The sequence below is a fragment of the Macrobrachium nipponense genome, chromosome 33 (assembly GCF_015104395.2).
Source record: "Macrobrachium nipponense isolate FS-2020 chromosome 33, ASM1510439v2, whole genome shotgun sequence".
Classification (NCBI taxonomy): Eukaryota; Metazoa; Arthropoda; class Malacostraca; order Decapoda; family Palaemonidae; genus Macrobrachium; species Macrobrachium nipponense.
The window spans coordinates 51,253,129-51,274,792 of NC_087219.1; the positions used below are offsets into that span (position 1 = coordinate 51,253,129).

The 21,664-nt window shown below is 40.8% G+C and overlaps 1 protein-coding gene across 1 annotated transcript; it reads right to left on the reverse strand.

The window, feature by feature from the left end:
- Nucleotides 1-5,942: 5,942 nt before the first annotated feature.
- LOC135202861 (Kruppel-like factor 18) lies at nt 5,943-18,113 on the reverse strand. Its single transcript, XM_064232319.1, has 5 exons — nt 18,068-18,113; nt 16,487-16,830; nt 16,007-16,256; nt 9,491-10,741; nt 5,943-6,166 (listed from the first exon to the last, which is right to left on the reverse strand). Exons 1-5 carry the CDS (start codon nt 18,111-18,113, stop codon nt 5,943-5,945), a joined length of 2,115 nt encoding a protein of 704 aa, XP_064088389.1.
- Nucleotides 18,114-21,664: the final 3,551 nt, after the last annotated feature.

Here is a 21,664-nt window from a genome sequence, read left to right on the forward strand (position 1 = left end):
CGGAGAGAGAAAAAAGGAAAATATAAATAAAACAGGCAAACTAAATTGGCTTTAAACAGATAGAAAGTAATCACGTCCTATCTTAAAGGCAGTATGAAAGTAACTGATAGGTCATGGGACGCCAACTTCGCCAAGGGCATAGCGCCTCAGTGGTGTGGTTGGTATGGTGATGGCGTCCCACCTCAGTGGTTGCGGGTTCGATTCTCGGCCATTCCATTGAGGACTGAGAGATGTGAATTTCTGGTGATAGAAGTTCACTCTTGACGTGGTTTGGAAGTCCCGTAAAACTGTTGGTCCCGTTGCTGAATAACCACTGGTTTCATGCAACGTAAAAGCACCATACAAACAAACAAACGCCAAGGGCATTCTGCGAACCACAATACCCCGTGACCTGGTACAGATGCTAATAGTCCCTGGATCTCAAGTTTTTTTTTTTATTTATTCTACCAGTTTCCAGCTTGGCGCTAGTACTATCCTAATGTTAAGACCGAAGGTTTGTTAGTTATGAAAAATACAAATTGGTTAAAAATTTGTCATTTTTACTGTAATTATTGTCAGGTGCAAACTGAATAAACAAGTTAAAATTTAAGTAGGCATTCCCCGGTTATCAGCGCACTGTTAATGGCGATCCAGTTTTATGGCGCCATAATGCACCGAGTTAGATAATACTTATGGGGCCATAACATACCTAACAGAGGTGTCATGATCGGTTATTGCGTCATAAATTGCGAAGTTTCGGTTAATGGTGGTTTTCAGCATCCCACCAATAACCGGAGACTGCCTGTATTGCATTCAATGGAACAGGCAAATCCTGCCATATACTAAAGGAATGTGTATTAAGTTTTCAGTGAAATTGTCTTTTAAGATACTCATCAGATTTCAGTTTAAGAACAATCGTGTATATGTACACATTGTGTGCATATGTATTTTTTCTTGCCTTCCTCCTTTTTTATTAAGTACGTACTATCTTTAACTACTATAAGTGTGTTTATTACTTTCATTATTTTATATATTAATACGTTCTTGTTCCTTTCCAGTGTCCTCCAAGACTGCATTATACTATATCAGGACTATCTTTGTGGTAGAGGTAACAAGCTGTGTACTGCGTATTCCAAGTGTGGTCTCATCAGCAACTAACAATTCTCCAAGTTGGTGTCGTGAAGATTGTCTTGAAGAGCCCAACCGTCTGAGTTTCTGTAAGCAGGTTGAGACATACTCAGGACCAGTTGATTCCTTTAATGTACATGAGTTGATTACAGATCAAGGGATGAGCGGGAACTGACTTGTCTTTTCCCGAACCCCGTGCAAAGAGATACACACATAACAGGGAAAAACATATCGTACCTCAAATGGAACATTCCTACACCTCCCCTTTAAGATCAAAGCTCCCCATTCAAAGCAAACATAGTATATTTAAAACATAAGTATAGATTTCTCCTTTTAGTTGCAAAAATAATAAAACTGGTAAAGGTAGTAACATATGAAGTAAAGGGAATTCAGCTATAATAAAGATAGTCCTTCGGACACAGCGCTGGAACATACATAAATGGTAAACATGACAAGAGGAACACTTATTAAACCCAAATAATCAGGATTAAAGTATATGCACAAAACTTGACATGTTTAGGGGATATTTATTAAACACAACTAAAATGAATTACTCTGTAATATAATCATCGTGCCATTGCGGGGGACGACGTACCCTAGTGCTACTTCTCTCCTGGGTGGGTACTGGGCCAGCCTCCCCCGAGGCGGTGGGAGTGGGTTCTCTCAGGTGGTGTGGGTGGTAGGATCTCAAATGCTTGCGATTTCTTGTCGAAATTCTTCCACTCCCGTCTAACCTTATGCGATATTGGCGGTATCTATTCTTTTCAATAACCACCCCGCTTCTATTCCAGGCTCGTGTAGTCACATCCTGGATAGCTACCCTCTCCCCTATTTGTAGGGGGGAAAGATCCTTGGCTTTCTCATTATACTTGGATGATATTCGTTGTTCAACAACGCTTCTTTCCCTCTCTCTTGCGGACAAGGTTTCCGCGAACCAATGCTCGGTGACGAAATGATAACTTTTTAACATTGGCACCGAATCTCGAAGTTTTGGCGACCCATGGCCAGCTGTGCAGGAGACTTATCTATACCGCGGAACGTAATGGTGTATTTTCTATACTGCAATATCGAGACCTGAGCTACCTTGTCATTGTCTAGCCCTCCATCAGGTAGAGTATTGCCCATTAATGTTCGTTTGGCGGTGCGCACAGCAGCTTCTGCCCGCCCGTTGGACTGGGGGTAGTGAGCAGACGACACTCTCATAGATACCCCCCACTTACCAAAGAAATGTCTCATTTCCATGCTCGTTAGATTCGTGCCCTCGTCCACTGATATTTCTTCAGGTGCTCCCCACTGCATAAAATATCTTCTAAAAACTGGGATCAATCTCGCGGATGTAGTTCCGTTAGCGAAGAAATAAATTTCCATCCATCCAGTCAGTCGATCGGCGTAGACCATATACTGCCTCCCTGCTACTTGAAATAAATCTGCAACAGTTCTCTGAAACGGATATTCGGGAGGGGGAGTGTATATAATACTTTCCCTTTGTTGCGAAGGTGCCGCAACGTTGCAATCATGACACTGTGCCCTATAATTTGCCAAGTCACCTCAATCCCAGGCCAATAAACTGCCTGTCGTGCTCTTCTGATCATGGAGTCAGTTGATTGATGACCTGAATGTAAATTGGTTGCAATGCGTAAACGTAGTGCCTCCGGAACTACCAGACGAACATGCCCCTCGTCATATGCATATGTGACTAATCCTTCAATGACACTCAGCCTATCACGTACATTGAAAAAAGGTTTTAGGCAGGGCTCCACTTGAGACCTTGACGACGGCCAACCCTCTTCGCTGACACGTCGCTGCAATAGTAAATAATCAGGATCCTTCTCTGCTTCCCCCTCATGGTAGCCCACCAGTCCATAGAATGACGTCATCCGCCAGCGATGACGTCATGGAGGCAATACAAACTTCGTTCATAAGTTCCTCCTCTTCTTCGTCTTTGACGGTAGTTTCACTGCGAATCACTGGGTATCTTGATAACGTATCGGCTGCCGAATTCTTCTTCCCCGGCAAATATCTTATGGTAAAACTATATTGCATAGTTTTCTCCTTCAACCTTAGTAGTCTCGGGTTTGCAATGTCTTTTAGGCTCCTATCCCCAAAGAGTTTTACCAAAGGTCTATGGTCCGTGATTAAAATGAAATTCGGGCATCCCAATAAAAACAATCTCGATTTCCTAAGGCACCATACTACTGCAGCCGCTTCCCCCTCAATGACGGCATAGCCGGCCTCCCGCCTCCGTCAGGTGCCTGCTGCCACATAATGCCAGTTTCCATCCCCCCTTACAACAAAAAGGGGCATTGAGATCCTCGCAATTGCAATATTGTTGCAATATAACAAATCCCATTCCTTCTCTGCACCAATCGTAACAACAGCAGTGCGCCTTGTCTTATCATAATATGGTCAGTCCGTCGCCCAACATCTTGCAAATGCTGTCCCGGGCTGCAACAAAACTGTTTTGAAGGCGTTGGTCCCAATAAACTTTCCGATGGGGGGATTTCTTGAGAAGATCCCTGAATGGTTCCATTACCGGTGCTACAGCCACGAAAGGTGCAATTTGGTTCACAAGTCCAAACCAAGATCTTATATCCGTGATAGTTGGGCTTGCAGGCATGGGGAAGTTCTTAATGGCACTCATACGCTCATTAGAAGGTCTATAATTATCCCAATCAAGTTCGTACCCCACAAACTCTACCTGTCTTTGACAAAATCGGAATTTATCCGGATTCAGCGTAATACCATTATCTCCACATAATTGCAAAAAATCATAAGTATGCCAAAAGGCTCCCTCAACACTGTCGTCATATAACAACACGTCATCTATGCACTTGTACTTTCTGTGTACATCAATAATAACGTCATCGAACCTTTTCGTGTATGCATCGGGGGCCGCGCAATGACCCATAGGTGTTCGACAATACTGGTATCTCCCCCATGGTGTAATAAACGTTGTCAACTGTCGGCTCTCCTCATCTAATGGCACCTGGTGGAATCCGGCATAGGCATCAACTACAGTCTTATATGTACGAAGTGGCACACCCGAGACCATGTCAAAAGGAGCACATGTGTGATGCGTTTCTCGTTTGCAATTCTTATTCAGCTCTTGATAGTCCACGGTCCTCCGTGGTTTACCATTTTTCTTTGCTACCACTACCATCCTTGCACACCAGTCCGTAGCTGTACCAGCAGGGACCTCCCTAATTACTCCTAATTTGACATCTTCGTCGAGCTGAGCCTTAACATCGGCCTCCCAATGCTTAGGAACTGGTATAGGTGTATGACACGCATAGGGGATGGCACCTTCCCTCAGGTGAATGTGGTGAGGGGCTCCTTTCATCATCGGCAGAGGGTTTCTTGAAACGTTGAACGTAGTCTTCGCAAAACGTTGCAGTAGCCAGTCCCTCAGCCTAGGGACATTCTCCTCCGTGGCAGCGTATGGCATCTCGCTCTGACGACCACCACCCCCTACCCGTGTGAGAACGTTTTCTTCAGGCGTTTGGCGGGGGTTAGTCGACGCAGAGGGTTTCCGAGTGACGTCATTCACGGTAGCGACAGTATGATGGGGTGGGGAAACTTTGTATGCACTAGACCTAGTGATTTACACACTCCTAAAGACATATAAAAACGGGTAGCACCTTGCACAACGATAACACTAGTGCTCACTGATTTATCACCCAATTCTATTAGCATATCAACAGACCCATATATTCTCAATGACTTCTCCCCTGCGTGATTTACAATGACATTACACCGAGAGAGATTAGGTACCTTCAAACCCAATTTTGGTAACAAATCTACCCCTACTATACACACTTCTGCCCCAGTGTCTGGAACAGCCTCAACGACGACACACTCACATGAAAACTCATGCTTAACCTTTATTTTCACCATCGGCAGTTCCCCACTGCCGCACATAAGCGCCTACCTGGCGATGTCCGCAGGTGGATAGGCAACAGTGCAATGAAGTAAACAGACGCAGCGTCCACAATAGGCGCCGTTTTGGCGGGCTGTTGCCCCCCTTGACAACAGAATTTAGCAAAGTGCCCCACAATACCACACTGAAAACAATTAACATTATCAGCAGGACATTTCCCTGCCAATGAGAACGACCACCACACTTTTTACACCTGGTATCTGACTTACTGTTACCAGTAGGTTTCAAGCTACTACGGCCACGGCCGTGTCCCTTGTCACTATTATTAGACCTATAGCTAGCAATAACTTTTACTTTCACCTTCTAACCCACTTTCAACTAGGCCTAAGCCTATCTCATCCCCTTTTACCAAACTAGCTACGTTTGCCCTTCCACGAGCGCTAATACTATCCTTTTCTGCAGATTCATAAATTTCACATTTACGTAACAATTTCTGCACAGTATTGAAAACCTCATGATCCTGTAGGATCTCTTGCTTAAGTCCCACATTGCTTAAACCACTTGTTATCCGCTGAACTAACACAAATCATTCAGATCAGCTCGACAATGGGGACACTTAAACCCACAATCTAAGGCCAATTGTTGGCACCTATGCACAAAAGATTTCGCGGTTTCTTGATCGCCTTGTTGCGCTGAGAAAAACTTGTCCCATGCCACTGCCTTATTCACAGACTTCGTCGTGATCTCCTCCAGTCTGTCGAATGCCTCAGAGGTCGTTAATGAGTTCCACTGAACCTCTGAGTGCGTTGCATCTATAGTCATCCTTAACTTCTCATCGCAGTTTAACCGGATACTGATAAGTGCATTCTCTCCTGAGACGTTTCCTAAGGCCAGCCAATCACTCATAGAGCGACACCATTCTCGAAAACTGCTTTGTGTCATCTCATAGCTACACTTCTCAGGCACATCGCCCTAAACACCTGCCGAGGCTGAACCATGTGGTCTTCCTTGTGCCATGAGGCCAACCAAAGCCTGTAACAAGTCCTGTCCCTCGTGGTGCCGGCGTGCCGGTGTTGCATTCCTGCTTGCAGTGCCCCTGGGGGAACGTCTTGCTGTGCCCATGGGTGTGTTGTGATGGCCTCGTCTCAGCATCTTGTAGGTCCTGCTTTGGAACGAGAATCACTGCGCCATGTAAGCAGGTTGAGACATACTCAGGACCAGTTGATTCCTTTAATGTACATGAGTTGATTACAGATCAAGGGATGAGCGGGAACTGACTTGTCTTTTCCCGAACCCCGTGCAAAGAGATACACATAACAGGGAAAACATATCGTACCTCAAATGGAACATTCCTACAGTTTCTGTTGCCATTGCTACTTTCACAGTTTTAAAAATTAAGGTCTAAAGTACAATACTTATTTCCCTTGTAACTTTGTTAAAGCCCCCAAAACTGTCAGTGATGGAGCCCAAATAATTTGTGTGTGTGTCAAAACTTTCCAAGGACCAAGCAGTAGGACTGGTATATACAAGTGGCAGAGCAAGGTAACCTAGCTGAAGGAACTGAATACAGTACCTCAGACTGGATGCTCAACAGCTTAAAGCTTCTCAGTTATCAGGCAAGACCGTTAACTAACTAGTGGATGGTATTTCAAATATCAATGGGTCAATTTTGACCCATTGATATTTGAAATACCATCCACTCGTTGGTTCATGCCCTTCCAGTTCACTAGAGTTTGGATACAGGTTTCATAGGGGTCCAGTCTACAAGTTTTATGAAAAGGAGGCCTCTTTTGCAATTTGTTCAAGTAAAAGTAACAGTTTCTCATTTTCCTGGATTGTAATGTATCTGCTTGTAAGAAAGATACGGAGTGACATGTTTATGATCTTTGAAATCTTCATACACGACACAAAACCTTGTCTATATTTTGGCATGCTGCCTTTAATTGCAATTTTTTTCCTAAGGCGGAAGGGGGTTAAGAAATTAGGTTTTAGAACGTTCCTGTAAGGAACTCTAATATTTTTAAAAGTTGCAAACTGTCTTAAAAGCTACTGAAAATCATATCGAGATGATTTTTAACTTAGCAATTGTAGCTGCACCAGTTTTAAAATGTATCAAACAATTTTTGTAAACAAATCTACTGAAATTCTTCATAGCTTTTCTCTTAGACCCACGAAGTTTGGTGCTCATCTATACACGGCAGTATAATTTCTGAGAGTAGGGCCTGTGGTTATATTATTAAACCTTTGTTTCTTGAACAGACTTGGTGATCCAGTCCTCATATCCATATAGCGTATAGGAAACACTTAAGAGGCTTGAAGTTTTAAGTTTTGAACTGAAACTTATATTTTTACATTGTAAGGAAGCCTGAGATTCTGGTTGGTATAATGTTAAACGACAAATACAATATAACTAGCAGAATTCTAGGTAAGGTACACCCATTTGTAAACTGAGAGGGGTTTCTTTCAATACTAGGGAGAGAGAATATTTCCTTGACCAGTGTCGGACAGAGGAATGTAATAGGAATGAATGTGTTTTGCCACGATTTTTGCATGAGAAAACATGACTGTTTTGTGCTGGGGTGCGATTATCGATTAACAAGTGTGACACGACTAAAATTCCTTCATTGGAGTGTGTGTAAAGTGTACACACGTTGTGTTATGTATCCAAAAACTTGGCTTATTTCCCTCGATAACTTTAAATAGAACTTTTGAGACGTATAAGCCCACATTTGGAAGTCAGTACAGATTGATTTACCTCTGCCTCTGAATCACAACCTCCTTCGGTATCGCCTAAAGATACAAGAGTTTTCTAAACCTGATAGACCTTGGGCCAGCATCCGAAACCCTCCCCAACCCCATAGGAATTTTTGTAGACCACATTTTTCCTATACTTTAGAGCACGTAGATTCAGGTTCTGGCTGTCTGCACCCTTGATTATGGTGATTTTGGTTGCTACAGCCCAAAATCGAAAAGTAGGGACAAAAATTGGATGAAAAATTTTTTTTTTATGTCTTAGACGAAATGAATAAAAAATATTCTATGGATATGGTAAGGAACTATGGGTTTTAAAGTACGCTGAATCGAATGAAATGACTCATTTCACCAGAAAAATAGTAGTTCATACGTTATTTGTGTTTACATATAAATTTTTGACTCGAGAAAAAATTATATTATAAGTTTGGTCTCCTTTCAGTGAAGGGACGACGTCAGAATTAGAATATCCATAAAGAGCAGGTCTTTTTTAGATGCTAGTTCATATATAATATGTTATATGTAGTCCAAACTTAAAGCAGAGAGATACGTATCATGAGAAAAATCCTCTTTACCGTGTAGGAGGCGTTTATTCTGGGGTACAGCCTTCTGCTACGTGGAGTATGGACCAGTTGCCTCCCCTATCCCCACCCACAAATATAGTTTGCAGTCTCTTAAAAAAGTTTTATTATTGCTTTAGAGTCAGTTGATTCAGAGTATGATTTTCAGCACTTGAGATGTCGAGAATTTGGCTGCTTCATCCAAAATGTTTGAAAATCCAGTTTCAAAAGTTTTAGCTTAATAAGTGAGCAAGAAATAATTAATGTAATTTCTCTTCAAACAGACAAATTAGATAAAATCATAGGATTTTGGTCCAAAGAATCAAAGAAAAATAAGAAAGTAAATGAATAAATCTTTGTTTTTTATTATAAAAGGGAGGATTAGAGATATTAATCGGGATTCTTAGAAATGTGGCACAGGTACAATTGAAGTATATTCCTCTTAATAATATTTCCCAGTAGGAGGGTTAGTGCCGTCAGTAGACCTCACGCGGTGCACTGTAGGCTGTACTTAGGGTTCTTTGCAGTGTGCCTTTGGCCACTAGTTGCAACCACTTTTGTTCCTTTTACTGTATCTCCTTTCATATTCTCCTTCATCTTACTTTCCACCCTCTCCTAATACTTGATTCATAGTACAACTGCTTTGAGGTTTTCCTCCTGTTAAACCTTTCATACCTAGTTACTGTCAATTTCCGTCTCAGTGCTGAATGACTTCATTGGTCCCAGTGCTTTGGCCAAATTCTGTATTCAATTCAAATTTATACAAGTACAATGGATAGTGTAGGATTAGTTGGAAAAAATCTAATATATTCTTTGGCACATTGGATAAGAAAGAATTATGCTTTATAGTACAGTAATAGCACTCTGGTACTTGATAAAGTTAAGTAAATATACAGTTGTTTTATTTTAATGAAACGAAACTTTTAGCCATCATACTTATCGAGAATGATTTATTAAACACAATGCAAGGACCTACAATTAGTACTCCTTATATAATCATATTCATATGTCAAGTCAGTTATAATGTTAATTTCATCTGATTCATCAACTTCATATGGCTCATCCATCTCTCCCCTCTCTACGTGATCCCCTAGAACTTCAAGTATCTTCATCCACAGAAATAATAGATCCAAGCGATTTGAAAGTGGAGATAAACTCAGGGTTTTGTCTAATAATTTCCATGGCAGTAACTTGCCTTTCCGATGCGCTCTCACACTGTCACATCCAGAAAAAGCATGAAAGGAAGGCAAGGCTTCACATATCTCCTGACCAGTTTCGTCTATAACTTTCCGTACTTCTATGTTCTCCTGACCAGTTTCGTCTATAACTTTCTGTACTTCTACATTCTCCTGACCAGTTTCGTCTGTAACTTTCCGTACTTCTACATTCTCTTGACCAGTTTCGTTTACAACTTTCCGTACTTCTACATTCTCCTGACCAGTTTCGTTTACAACTTTCCATACTTCTACATTCTCTTGACCAGTTTCGTTTACAACTTTCCGTACTTCTACATTCTCCTGACCAGTTTCGTTTACAACTTTCCGTACTTCTCCATTCTCCTGACCAGATTCGTCTGTAACTTTCCGTACTTCTTCATTCTCCTGACCAGTTTCGTCTGTAACTTTCCGTACTTCTACATTCTCCTGACCAGTTTCGTCTGTAACTTTCCGTACTTCTACATTCTCCTGACCAGTTTCGTTTACAACTTTCCGTACTTCTACATTCTCTTGACCAGTTTCGTTTACAACTTTCCGTACTTCTACATTCTCTTGACCAGTTTCGTCTGTAACTTTCCGTACTTCTACATTCTCCTGACCAGTTTCGTCTGTAACTTTCCGTACTTCTACATTCTCCTGACCAGTTTCGTCTGTAACTTTCCGTACTTCTACATTCTCCTGACCAGTTTCGTCTGTAACTTTCCGTACTTCTACATTCTCCATACCAGTTTCGTCTGTAACTTTCCGTACTTCTACATTCTCCTGACCAGTTTCGTCTACAACTTTCCGTACTTCTACATTCTCCTGACCAGTTTCGTCTGTAACTTTCCGTACTTCTACATTCTCCTGACTAGTTTCGTTTACAACTTTCTGTACTTCTACATTCTCCTGACCAGTTTCGTTTACAACTTTCCGTACTTCTACATTCTCCTGACCAGTTTCGTTTACAACTTTCCGTACTTCTACATTCTCCTGACCAGTTTCGTCTGTAACTTTCCGTACTTCTACATTCTCCTGACCAGTTTCGTCTGTAACTTTCCGTACTTCTACATTCTCCTGACCAGTTTCGTCTACAACTTTCCATACTTCTACATTCTCCTGACCAGTTTCGTCTACAACTTTCCGTACTTCTACATTCTCCTGACCAGTTTCGTCTACAACTTTCCGTACTTCTACATTCTCCTCTTGACCAGTTTTCGTCCTACACTTTCCGTAACTTCTAACTTCTCCTGACCAGTTTCGTCCTACAACTTTCCGTACCTTCTACATTCTCGTTTGACCAGTTTTGTCTGTAACTTTCCGTACATTTCCCTACATTTCCTGACGCAGTTTCGTTTACCAACTTTTTCTGTAACTTCTACAGTTCTCCTGACCAGTTTCCGTCTGTAACCTTTCCGTACTTCTAACATTCTCCTGACCAGTTTTCGTCTGTAACTTTTCCGCACTTCTACATTCTCCTGCCAGTTTCGCTGTAACCTTTCCGTACCTTCTACATTTCTCAATGGAACCCAGGTTTGTTTACACTTTCCGTTTACCCCTTCTACATTCCCTGACGAGCTTTCGTTTACAACTTTCCGTACTTCTACATTCTCCGCTGACCCTCAGTTTTGTCTGTAACCTTTCCGTAACTTTTCCTACATTCTCACTGGACCAGTTTCGTCTGTAACTTTCCGTATTCTACCATTCTCTGACCGAGGTTGTTACAACTTTCCGTACTTCTACATTCTCCCTGACCAAGTTTCGTCTGGTAACTTCTGTACTTTCATTCTCCTGACTAGTTTCGTCCTACACTTTCCGTACTTCTACATTCTCCTGACAGTTTTCGTCTACAATTTCCGTACTTCTACATTCTCTTGACCAGTTTCGTCTGTGAATTTCGTACTTATACATTCTCCCTGACCAGTTTCGTCTAAATCTCCGTATTTCTACATTCTCCTGACGCAAGTTTCGTCTTAACTTTCCGTACTTCTACATTCTCCTTGACCAGTTTTCCGTTCTGTAAACTTTCCGTACTTCTAGCAGTTCTCCTGACCAGTTTGTCGGTCTACAACTTTTCCGTACGTTCTAGCATTCTTCCTGACCAGTTTCGTCCTACAACTTTTCCGTACTTCTGTACATTCTTCCTGACCAAGTTTCGTTCTAAGAACTTTCTCCGTACTTCTACATTCTCCTGACCAGTTTTCGTCTACAAGTCTTTCCAGCTTATTTCTTCTACATTTCCTGAAAACGCGTTTCGTCCTGAGCAACTTTCCGTACTTCTACATTTCCTCCTGACCCAGTTTTCGTCTTACAACTTTGAAGGTACTTTCTAACATTCTCCTGAACCGCAGTTTTCGTCTACGCTTTCCGACTTCTTACATTCTCCTGAGCCAGTTTTCGTCTACAACGTTTTCCGAACTTCTACATTTCCTCCTGACCAGTTTTGTTCTTACGAACTTTCCGTAACTTTCTACATTCTCCGCTGACCAAGTTTTTGTTCTGTAAACGTTTCCGTACTTGCTTACATTCTTCCTGACCAGTTTTCGCTCCTGTTAACTTTCCGTAGCTTTCTACAGTTCTCCCTGACCATTTTGTTTCTTGTAACTTCCGTACTTCTACTTCTCCTGACCAATTTCTCCGTGCTTCTACCATTTTTCTTCCTGACCAGTTTTGTCTAACAACGTTTCCGTACTTCTACATTCTCCTGGAACCAGTTTTCGTTTACAACTTTCCCGTTACTTCTACCATTCTCTTGACCCAGTTTCGTTAACAACTTTCCGTACCTTCTTACGATTCTCCTGACCAGTTTTTCGTTTTACAACTTTCCTTCCGGTACTTTCTACAGTTTGTCCCTGGACCAGTTTTCCGTCTTGTAACTTTTCCCGTACTTTCTGCATTCTTCCTGACCAGTTTTCGTCTGTAACTTTGTCCTCGTACATTCTACATTCTCCTTGATACCAGGTTTTTCGTCGATAAACAACTTTCCGGTACTTTCTACATTCTCCTTCCTTACGAGTTTCGTCTGTAACTTTCCGTACTTCCTACTCTTCCCTGAACCAGTTTCGTCTACAAACTCTCCGTACTTCTACCATTTCTCCTGACTAGTTTCGTCTTAATAACTTTCCTGTACTTATCTAACATTCTCCTTTACCAGTTTCGTCTGTAACTTTCCGTCGTACTTCTACATTCTCTTTGACCAAGTTTTCGGTTTTACCAACTTTCCGTACTTCTACATTCTCCTGAACCAGTTTGTCGTTTAGCAACTTTCCGTACTTTCTACATTCTCTTTGACCGACAGTTTCTTTTGGTTTACAACTTTTCCGCGTACTTCTTACATTCTCCTGACCGCAGTTTTTCGTTTTAAAACAACTTTTCCGTACTTTCTACATTCTCCTGACCAGTTTTCGTCTGTGAACTTTCCGGGTACTTAGTCTACATTCTCCCTGACCAGTTTTCGTCTGTAAACTTTCCGTACTTCTAACATTCTCCTTGACCAGTTTCCGTCTGTAACTTTTCCGTAACTTCTCATTCTCCTTTACCAGTTTTCGTCTGGGTAACTTTCCGTACTTCTACAGTTCTCCTGACCAGTTTTCGTCTACCACTTTTCCGTACTGCTACATTCTCCTCTGAACCGCTAGTTTTGTCTGTAACTTTCCGTACATTCCTACAATTTCTTCCTGACCAGTTTTCGTCTGTAAACTTTTCCCGTACTTTCTACATTCTCCTTGACCAGTTTTCGTTCTGTAAAGCTTTTCCGTACTTCTACATTCTCCTGACCAGTTTGTTCGTCTGTAAACTTTTTCCGTACTTTCCTACATTGTTCCTTGAACCAGTTTCAGTTTCGTTACCAACTTTCCGTACTTCTACATTCATCTGACCAGTTGAGAGTTTGGGAGGTCCTGTAAACTTTTCCGTGCTTCTACATTCTCCTTGTTGACCAGTTTCGTTTACAACTTTGTTCCGGTACTTCTACTATTCTCCCTGACCAGTTTTCGTCTACAACTTTCCGTAACTTCTAGCATTCTTCCTGACCAGTTTTCGTTTACAATCCTTTCCAGTAACTTCTACATTCTCCTGACCAGTTTCGTCTTACAACTTTCCCCAGTTTTCGTTCACAACTTTCCGTACTTCTACATTCTCCTGACCATTTTGTCGCTGTAACTTTCCGTCTTCTACATTCTCATGACCAGTTTCCGTCCTGGTAACTTTCCGTACTTCTACATTCTCCTGACCCATTTTCCGTCTGTAACTTTCCGTACTTCACTACATTCTCCCTAACAGTTTCTCTACAACTTTCACCCTTACTTCTACATTCTCCTGTCCAGTTTCGTCTACAACTTTCAAAATTCTACATTCTAGCCCTGACCAGTTTCGTCTACAAATTTCCTTACTTCTACATTCTCGCTGACCAGTTCTTCTACAACTTTCCGTACTTCTACATTCCTTGGGAACATTTGTCCTGTACTTTCCGTACTTCTACATTTCTCCTGACCATTTCGTTTACAAATTTCTGTACTTCTACATTCTCATGACCGGTTTCGTCTGTACTTTCCGTACTTCTACATTCTCCTGACCAGTTTTCGTCTGTAACTTTCCGTACTTCTACATTCTCCTGAGCAGTTTTCAGTCTACAAACTTTCCTTACTTCTACATTCCTCCTGACCAGTTCGTTTTACAACTTTCCGTACTTCTACTTCTCCTGACCAGTTTTTTCGTCGTAACTTTCCGACGTCTACAATTCTCCTCACAGTTTCGCTGTAACTTTCCGTACTTCTACATTCTCCTGGACCATTTTCGTCTACAACTTTTCGCCTACTTTCTACATTCTCTCTCCTGACCCAGTTTTGCGTCTGTAAATTTTTCTGTACTTCTACATTCTCCTGACCAGTTTTTGTCTGTAGCTTTCCGTACTTCCTACATTCTCCTGGCCCGTTTCGTCTACACTTATCCGTACTTCTACAATTCTCCTGACGCAGTTTGATCTGTAACTTTTCCGTACTTTCTACATTCTCCTGACCAGTTTCGTCTGTAACTTCCGTACTTCTACATTCTCCTGACCAGTTTCGTCTGTAACTTTCCGTCTTCTACATTCCTCCTGACCAGTTTTTTCGTCTACAACTTTCTCGTACTTCTACATTCTCCTGACCAGATTTCGCTACAACTTTCCATAATTCTAACATTCTACTGCCAGTTTCGTCTACAATTTCCCTTACTTCTACAATTCTCCTGACCAGTTTTCGTCTACAACTTTCCGTACTTCTACATTCTTCTTGACCAGTTTGTCTGTAACTTTCCGTACTTCTACTTCTCCTGACCCAGTTTTCGTTTACAAATTTCTGTACTTCTACCATTCTCCTGAACGGTTTCGTCTGTAACTTCCGCTTATAGCTTCTAACCATTTCCCGAACCAGTTTCGTCTGTAAATTTGTTTCCAGTACCTTCTACATTCTCCTGACCAGTTTCGTCTACAAACTTTCCTTACTTTCATACATTCTCCATGACCAGTTCGTTTACAACTTTTTCCGTTAACTTACTACATTCTACTGACCACAGTTTCGTCTGTAACTTTTCCCCATCCCCCGTACTTCTACCATTCTCCTCAACCAGTTTCGGTCTGTAAACTTTCCGTTACTTACTTTACACTTTTCTTCCTGGACCAGTTTCGTCGAACAACTTTCCGTACTTCTACATTCTCCTGACCAGTTTGGCGTCTGTCAAATTTCTGTAACTTCTACATTTCTGCCTGACCAGTTTTGTCTGTAACTTTCCGTACTTCTACATTCTCCCTGACCAGTTTCGTCTAAAACCTTTCCGTTTACGTTATACATTCATTCCCTGACCAGGTTTTTCGTCTACAAACTTTCCGTAACTTTCTACATTCTCTTTGACCAGTTTCGTCTGTAACTTTCCGGTACTTTCTAAATTCATTTCCATTGACCAGTTTCGTTCTGTAAAACTTCGTCCGTTACTTTTTCTACATTCTCCCCCCCACCATGACCCAGTTTCGTCTACAAACTTTCCAGCTACTTTCTACCATTTCTCCTGACCAGTTTCGTCTGTAAACTTTTCCGTACTTCTACATTCTCTCTGGACCAGTTTCGTTCTGTAAACTTACGTTACTTCTACATTCTCCTGACCAGTTTGCATCTGTAAATTTCCGTCACTTCTACTCATTCTTCTTGTCCAGGTTTCGTTCTACAACTTTTCTGTAACTTTCTACATTCTCCTGACCCCCCAAGGTTTTTTTTCGTCTAAAACAACTTTCCATACTTCTACATTCTCCTGACAAGTTGTTCGTCTACAACTTTTCCCGTAACTTTATCATTCTCCATGACCAGTTTCGTTCTTGACAACTTTCGAACTTCTACATTCTCCCTGACCAGTTTCGTTCTCAACAACCTTTCCGCTTACGTTCTATATTCTCCTGGACCAGTTTCGTGCTACAACTTTCTGAACTTCTACATTCTCCTGACCAGTTTCGTCTACAACTTTCTGTATTTCTACATTCTCCTAACCAGTTTTTTCGTCTGTAACTTTCCGTACTTCTACATTCTCCTGACCAGTTTCGTCTACAACTTTCCGTACTTCTACATTCTCCTGACCAGTTTCGTCTACAACTTTCCGTACTTCTACATTCTCTTGACCAGTTTCGTCTGTAACTTTCCGTACTTCTACATTCTCCTGACCAGTTTCGTCTGTAACTTTCCGTACTTCTACATTCTCCTTACCAGTTTCGTCTGTAACTTTCCGTACTTCTACATTCTCCTGACCAGTTTCATCTACAACTTACCGTACTTCTACATTCTCCTGTCCAGTTTCGTTTCTAACTCTCCGTACTTCTACATTCTCCTGACCAGTTTCGTCTACAACTTTCCGTACTTCTACATTCTCCTGACCAGTTTCGTCTACAACTTTCCGTACTTCTACATTCTCCTGACCAGTTTCGTCTATAACTTTACATTCTCCTGATCAGTTTCGTCTATAACTTAACGTACCTCTACATTCTCCTGACCAATTTCGTCTGTAACTTTCCGTACTTCTACATTCTCCTGAACAGTTTCGTCTACAACTTTCCGTACTTCTACATTCTCCTGAACAGTTTCGTCTACAACTTTCCGTACTTCTACATTCTCCTGACCAGTTTCGTCTGTAACTCTCCGTACTTCTACATTCTCCAGACCAGTTTCAGCTACAACTTTAAGTACTTCTATGAGGCATCTCTTGTCCCTACCCCTGTATGAATCAATCTCGTTTGTTTTGTGGTTTGTGCAAATTTCAGCATCAAGATGAACACATCTGTATCTGGTGATCTGATAACAGTGGTAAAGTCTTCGGATATCTGAGTAGCCATATGGCGAAGCTGCAAACCAATTCTACTGTCAGCCTCCTCTTGTTTGGATGATTTCAGGGCCTCAATCTCTTGTGTCTGTTCGAGATCCATCAGTAATTGTGATAACCATGTAGTTTTGACCACTCACAAAGTGAAGCGCCTCAGTGGCTTGGTTAGTAAGGTGTTGGCGTACCACCTCGGTGGCCGCGAGTTCGATTCTCGGACATTCTATTGAGGTGTGAGGGATGTGTATTTCTGGTGATAGAAGTTTACTGTCGACGTGGTTCGGAAGTCACGTAAAGCCGTTGGTCCCGTTGCTGAATAACCACTGGTTCCATGTAACGTAAAAACACCATATAAACCACAAAGTAAATAACTGTTTTTTACTTGATTGCATAACTATCTTGCTTCCATTATCCCAATAAAAAATGTGTTAATTGCACTTCGTTCTTTGTCTGTCATGAAACTTTTTCTAGTTTATGGGAATGTTTTGTTAAACTGGGCTTAAGCACTAATGTGACAGATGCTCCTCTTCGCCTCCTTTTTAGATTAACCCAGCTGACTTAAGGCGCTGGTCAAACGCTTTCTCAGCTAGTTCACCAATTGTATGGAATGCTACGCGTGCTTGTAAATTGTAATACTGCGCTTCCTTCAATGATGCAATTCATGTATGAAGTTTTTTTGTCTTCTTGCAATGACTTGTTGTGTTTGTAGAGCATGAAGGAGTTTCGCTTCGTTGGCTTTTTCACGAGTGCACCTTCGGCAGTTGCTAAGGCCCAAGGCACTGGTCCAAGTGGATGACTGAAAATTTTTTCCATGTTAAAGTGCCTTGTAGCCAATACTGCATCTTGGCGTAGTCCATTTCTTTCTGCTTTTATTTGCTTTACTTTGTTGTTTTTGTAGTTATTACTGACTTAGTAATAGAAGCAAATGTTTTGAGATTTTACTTGAATCATTAAAGCTTTTAGTCTTATTAATCAGCCACAACTGAATGAATTCAGTAGAGGATATGTTACCGGTCTCAGCCTATAGGAGATCATCTTCAACATCTTTTGTTTGTTTGTTTGTATGGTGTTTTACATTGCATGGAACCAGTGGTTATTCAGCAACGGGACCAACGGCTTTACGTGACTTCCGAACCATGTCGAGAGTGAACTTCTATCACCGGAAATATAAATCTCTTACTCCTCAGTGGAATGCCCGAGAATCGAACTCGCGGCCACGAGGTGGCAGGTCGAGACCATACCGATCACGCCACTAAGGCGCCCATCGCTTGGTGTGTCAAACACCATCGTGTTTGGGCAGCACAATTCCCGCTGACTCCAATTATAATCCAATTATGCCTCCACTTTATTTTGCGTGGCGATTTCTATTTTGTTCTTTTGTGATGTCCACTGCATTTCTATTATACCTAATATCTGGCCTACTCGCATTCACGCTATGAGTGTATGTTCATCTATATTGTCTGCTGGCTGCATATGCTGAGCTCGTATAACATTATTCTTTGCAATCGTCTGTTTTAGTATATTACCAAGTACTTTGATAGATATGGATGATAGGGCTTTAGAAATATAAAAAAAATTAATTCCTCGCCCCAAAAAACCTATGGAAATATATATCACAAAGATATAAGCGGAAGAAATTATTTTTAATATATTTTCCCCTTGCGCCCCAGTGTGAGTTCAAAATGGCTGCCATTACGGCTTAAATCACCAACAGCTGAAGTGCAGACAAGCAGATTGTGAATCTATGATCTCTAAAGAGCGAAAAAGGAACCTAGACGTGCACAAGCTCAAATAGTTCTGACATATAGCGTTCTGATGTATAGCTCATAATAAGAAAACAGAAGTAGAGTAATTGCCCTACCGCCCTTCAGCTCTAAAGGAGGTGATTATCAATGTCCCTTCGAGTTATGGTGGCGTCATATCGTTTGATACTATACTCTGTTTTTTTCCATCTGTCCATCCGCCTGTGGTGTTTTCGCATGGTAACACTGCGTCCCAGACTGTAAATCTGTAAATAGTTACGCTTTGTGTAAGTTTTAGGTAAATAAAAGAATATCTGGGTGTACGTTTGCAACTGAAAAGTGTTTTAATAATTTACGGTATGCAAATTAAACCGTTAAGATAAGAAATAGGATATTATTCAAAGCCCGGGACGCAGTGTTACCATGCGCAAACACCACAGGCGGATGGATAGATGGATAAAAAACAGAGCATAGTCCTAGCTTGAGAAATTCGCCGGTAACTGTGTTTGATAATAACTTTGCCGAGTTCTTTAACTAATTGTAAATATACTCATTTGTCAGGAAAGATGGACTATCATTTGATATATTCGTCCAAGTTGGCATCTTCTGCAAACAATAGCCTGCATTATACCTTTCTGAATTTTATTCCTGCAAGCTTGCTTTTGTTGTTTACTTTTTGGCTTTTATTCCTGAAGACTTTTCAAGGCAGACTGTTACTGTGACCTCAGATAGGTAATTTCGCATTAATACAAGTCGTTTAGATATGATGTTCATTTTTTATGGACTGCCATGAATAAGCTAAAAACATCCATGGAAGAAAATCTATAGGTTAATTTACTTCTTCAAAGCCACTGTATAATTTACACTTGGGTTTTAAGTTAATGCTGTATTCTGTAGGGATAATGAAGCTTAAAGTAGATGATGAGGCTAACTTTCTTCCGGTTCGACAGTGAAATCCATTTCCCAAAGCCTCATGGATACATGTTTGTGAGACCTTCTGGAAAGGGTCGATTATAATTATATTTTGAGCTCAGCTGAAATGGTACGAGAAAACGATAATCTATCGTGTGACTGAGACAACTTTCTTGATTCAGTTTCATCGAAGAGGAAAACGAGAAATTCGGCATTTTGAATGTATGAGCGACATTCCAAATGGTTGGTTGTGGCCAATATAGTTTTGATTATTTCTGTGATGAAGTGAAGAACCTTCGTCATCTAAATAGCTTGTTTTGAAGAGAAGAAAGTAGTACTATAATAAGACATTCTTCCAAACTTTAAACTGTCCTTGGCTCCAAGTGACCTCTGATTTCAGTTTAGAAATGGCGTGTCCCTGTCTTTGTATGCGCTAGTGTATGATCTATAGGACTAGCCATGCAGCTTTATAAACCAGGATAATTTGGCAGGCACAGAGGTGCCATTTAATTTTTCTCCAAATCTTTTGACTAGAAAACCATCTTAGGTACCAGCCATTCAAGGAGACGGGATAAAGTATGGAGAGATTTGAAAAATCCAGTTATAATATCGAGTTCTTGTTTGAATTGTCTTCATTTTTCTAGCCAAGGGACTGGGGAGAAATGAAAGAGAGAGGGAGAGGCTAAACAAGGTTATATGGAAAGTTGGGAGAACATTTCATTTGTCTGGAAGTACAACGGGACAGTAAGTGGTCAAACATACATTTTATTAACCCTATACAGGCCCTTGCAGTGTTATTATTATTATTATTATTATTATTATTATTATTATTATTATTATTATTATTATTATTATTATTATTATTATTATTATTATTATTATTTTGAAGAGCGAAGTTACAGAAAGTACTTACTGAAAGAACTTTCTCGCCTCGTATCCAAGACCAGGAAAAATAAACGTGGTTCCATAGGATTAGTTGCACTAATTTACTCTTAGTAGACAAAAACTTCTCATTCTAAAGAGAGTACAGTTAGGAGTTTAATAATGGGTTGACCGAATAAACTAAACTGCTCAGTTGAGTGAGGAAGGCCACTAGTCTGCATGAGGGAAAGTGAGTGGAAATTCGTGTGTATAAACTAGTACATTGAAGTCAGTCAAATTCAACACAGCACGTTCGTAATTGCACAAATATGAGACATCAAGTAGTTTAATAGACTACACATTGAAAAGTGTTTTCTACAATAGTTAAAAATGTATTGAAATGTGGTTAGCATTATATTAGACAGTGGTGAAGTTCATTGTTCAGAAACTGTGGCTACATCGGTCTAAAGTAGTCAGGCGAGATCTTGAATTTTGCACTAAATTAGATTACGTAGATCTGACACCCACAAATACATTACTGGACCTGAGACTAAATTGCTGAAAGAAATAGAAGTTTGAAAATGGTTGTGGAAGTGACTGTAGAATGTAATGAGGGTAATTAATGGGGTTTGAAGAATGGAAAGACGTCAGGAGTTGATAGGATTAAAGGCGAGATGCTGTGGTATGACGGTGAAAATGTGATTGACTGGCTGACCACCAGGGTCTATAAGGTAAGTCTGCCTGGATGAAGGAAACATACCTAAGAGATAGGTGAGAAGAATAATTGCTCCATTTTATAAAGGTAAATAAGACCGAAGAGAAGGTAAGAATTAAGGAGCATAATTTTGCTAAGTATACCGGAGAAAGTAGTATATGCAGGGATTTGAATGATAAAATAAGGCAGATGATAGGATAGATAGTGGAAGTGTTGGTTTAGTCAGGGACGGTGCGTTGATCAAGTATTGATTGTAAAAGAGTTATTTGAAGCCTGAAACTAAAGTGAACAAGCTGTATATGGTATATAAGGAGCTACAAAAACTAATGGCCTAAGTAATAAAGAAGCTTTGTAGAAGGTTTGTATGCACAGCGTAAGTTTTTATTATTATTATTATTATAAGAGTAATCAAAAGTTTCTGCTATGGAAGCACCACATTGTGCAATGAAAGTGTAGAGAGTGACAGGTTTGGAGTAAAAGGTACCCTTAGCCACGGTTGTTTACTATCTTCATTGATGGGGGGATTTTGAGGATTGCTGGTAGGTTGAGATTAAACTGACATTATGCCAGCAAATGCCCATGCCTAGAAGCAACCTGAAAGTATTTCA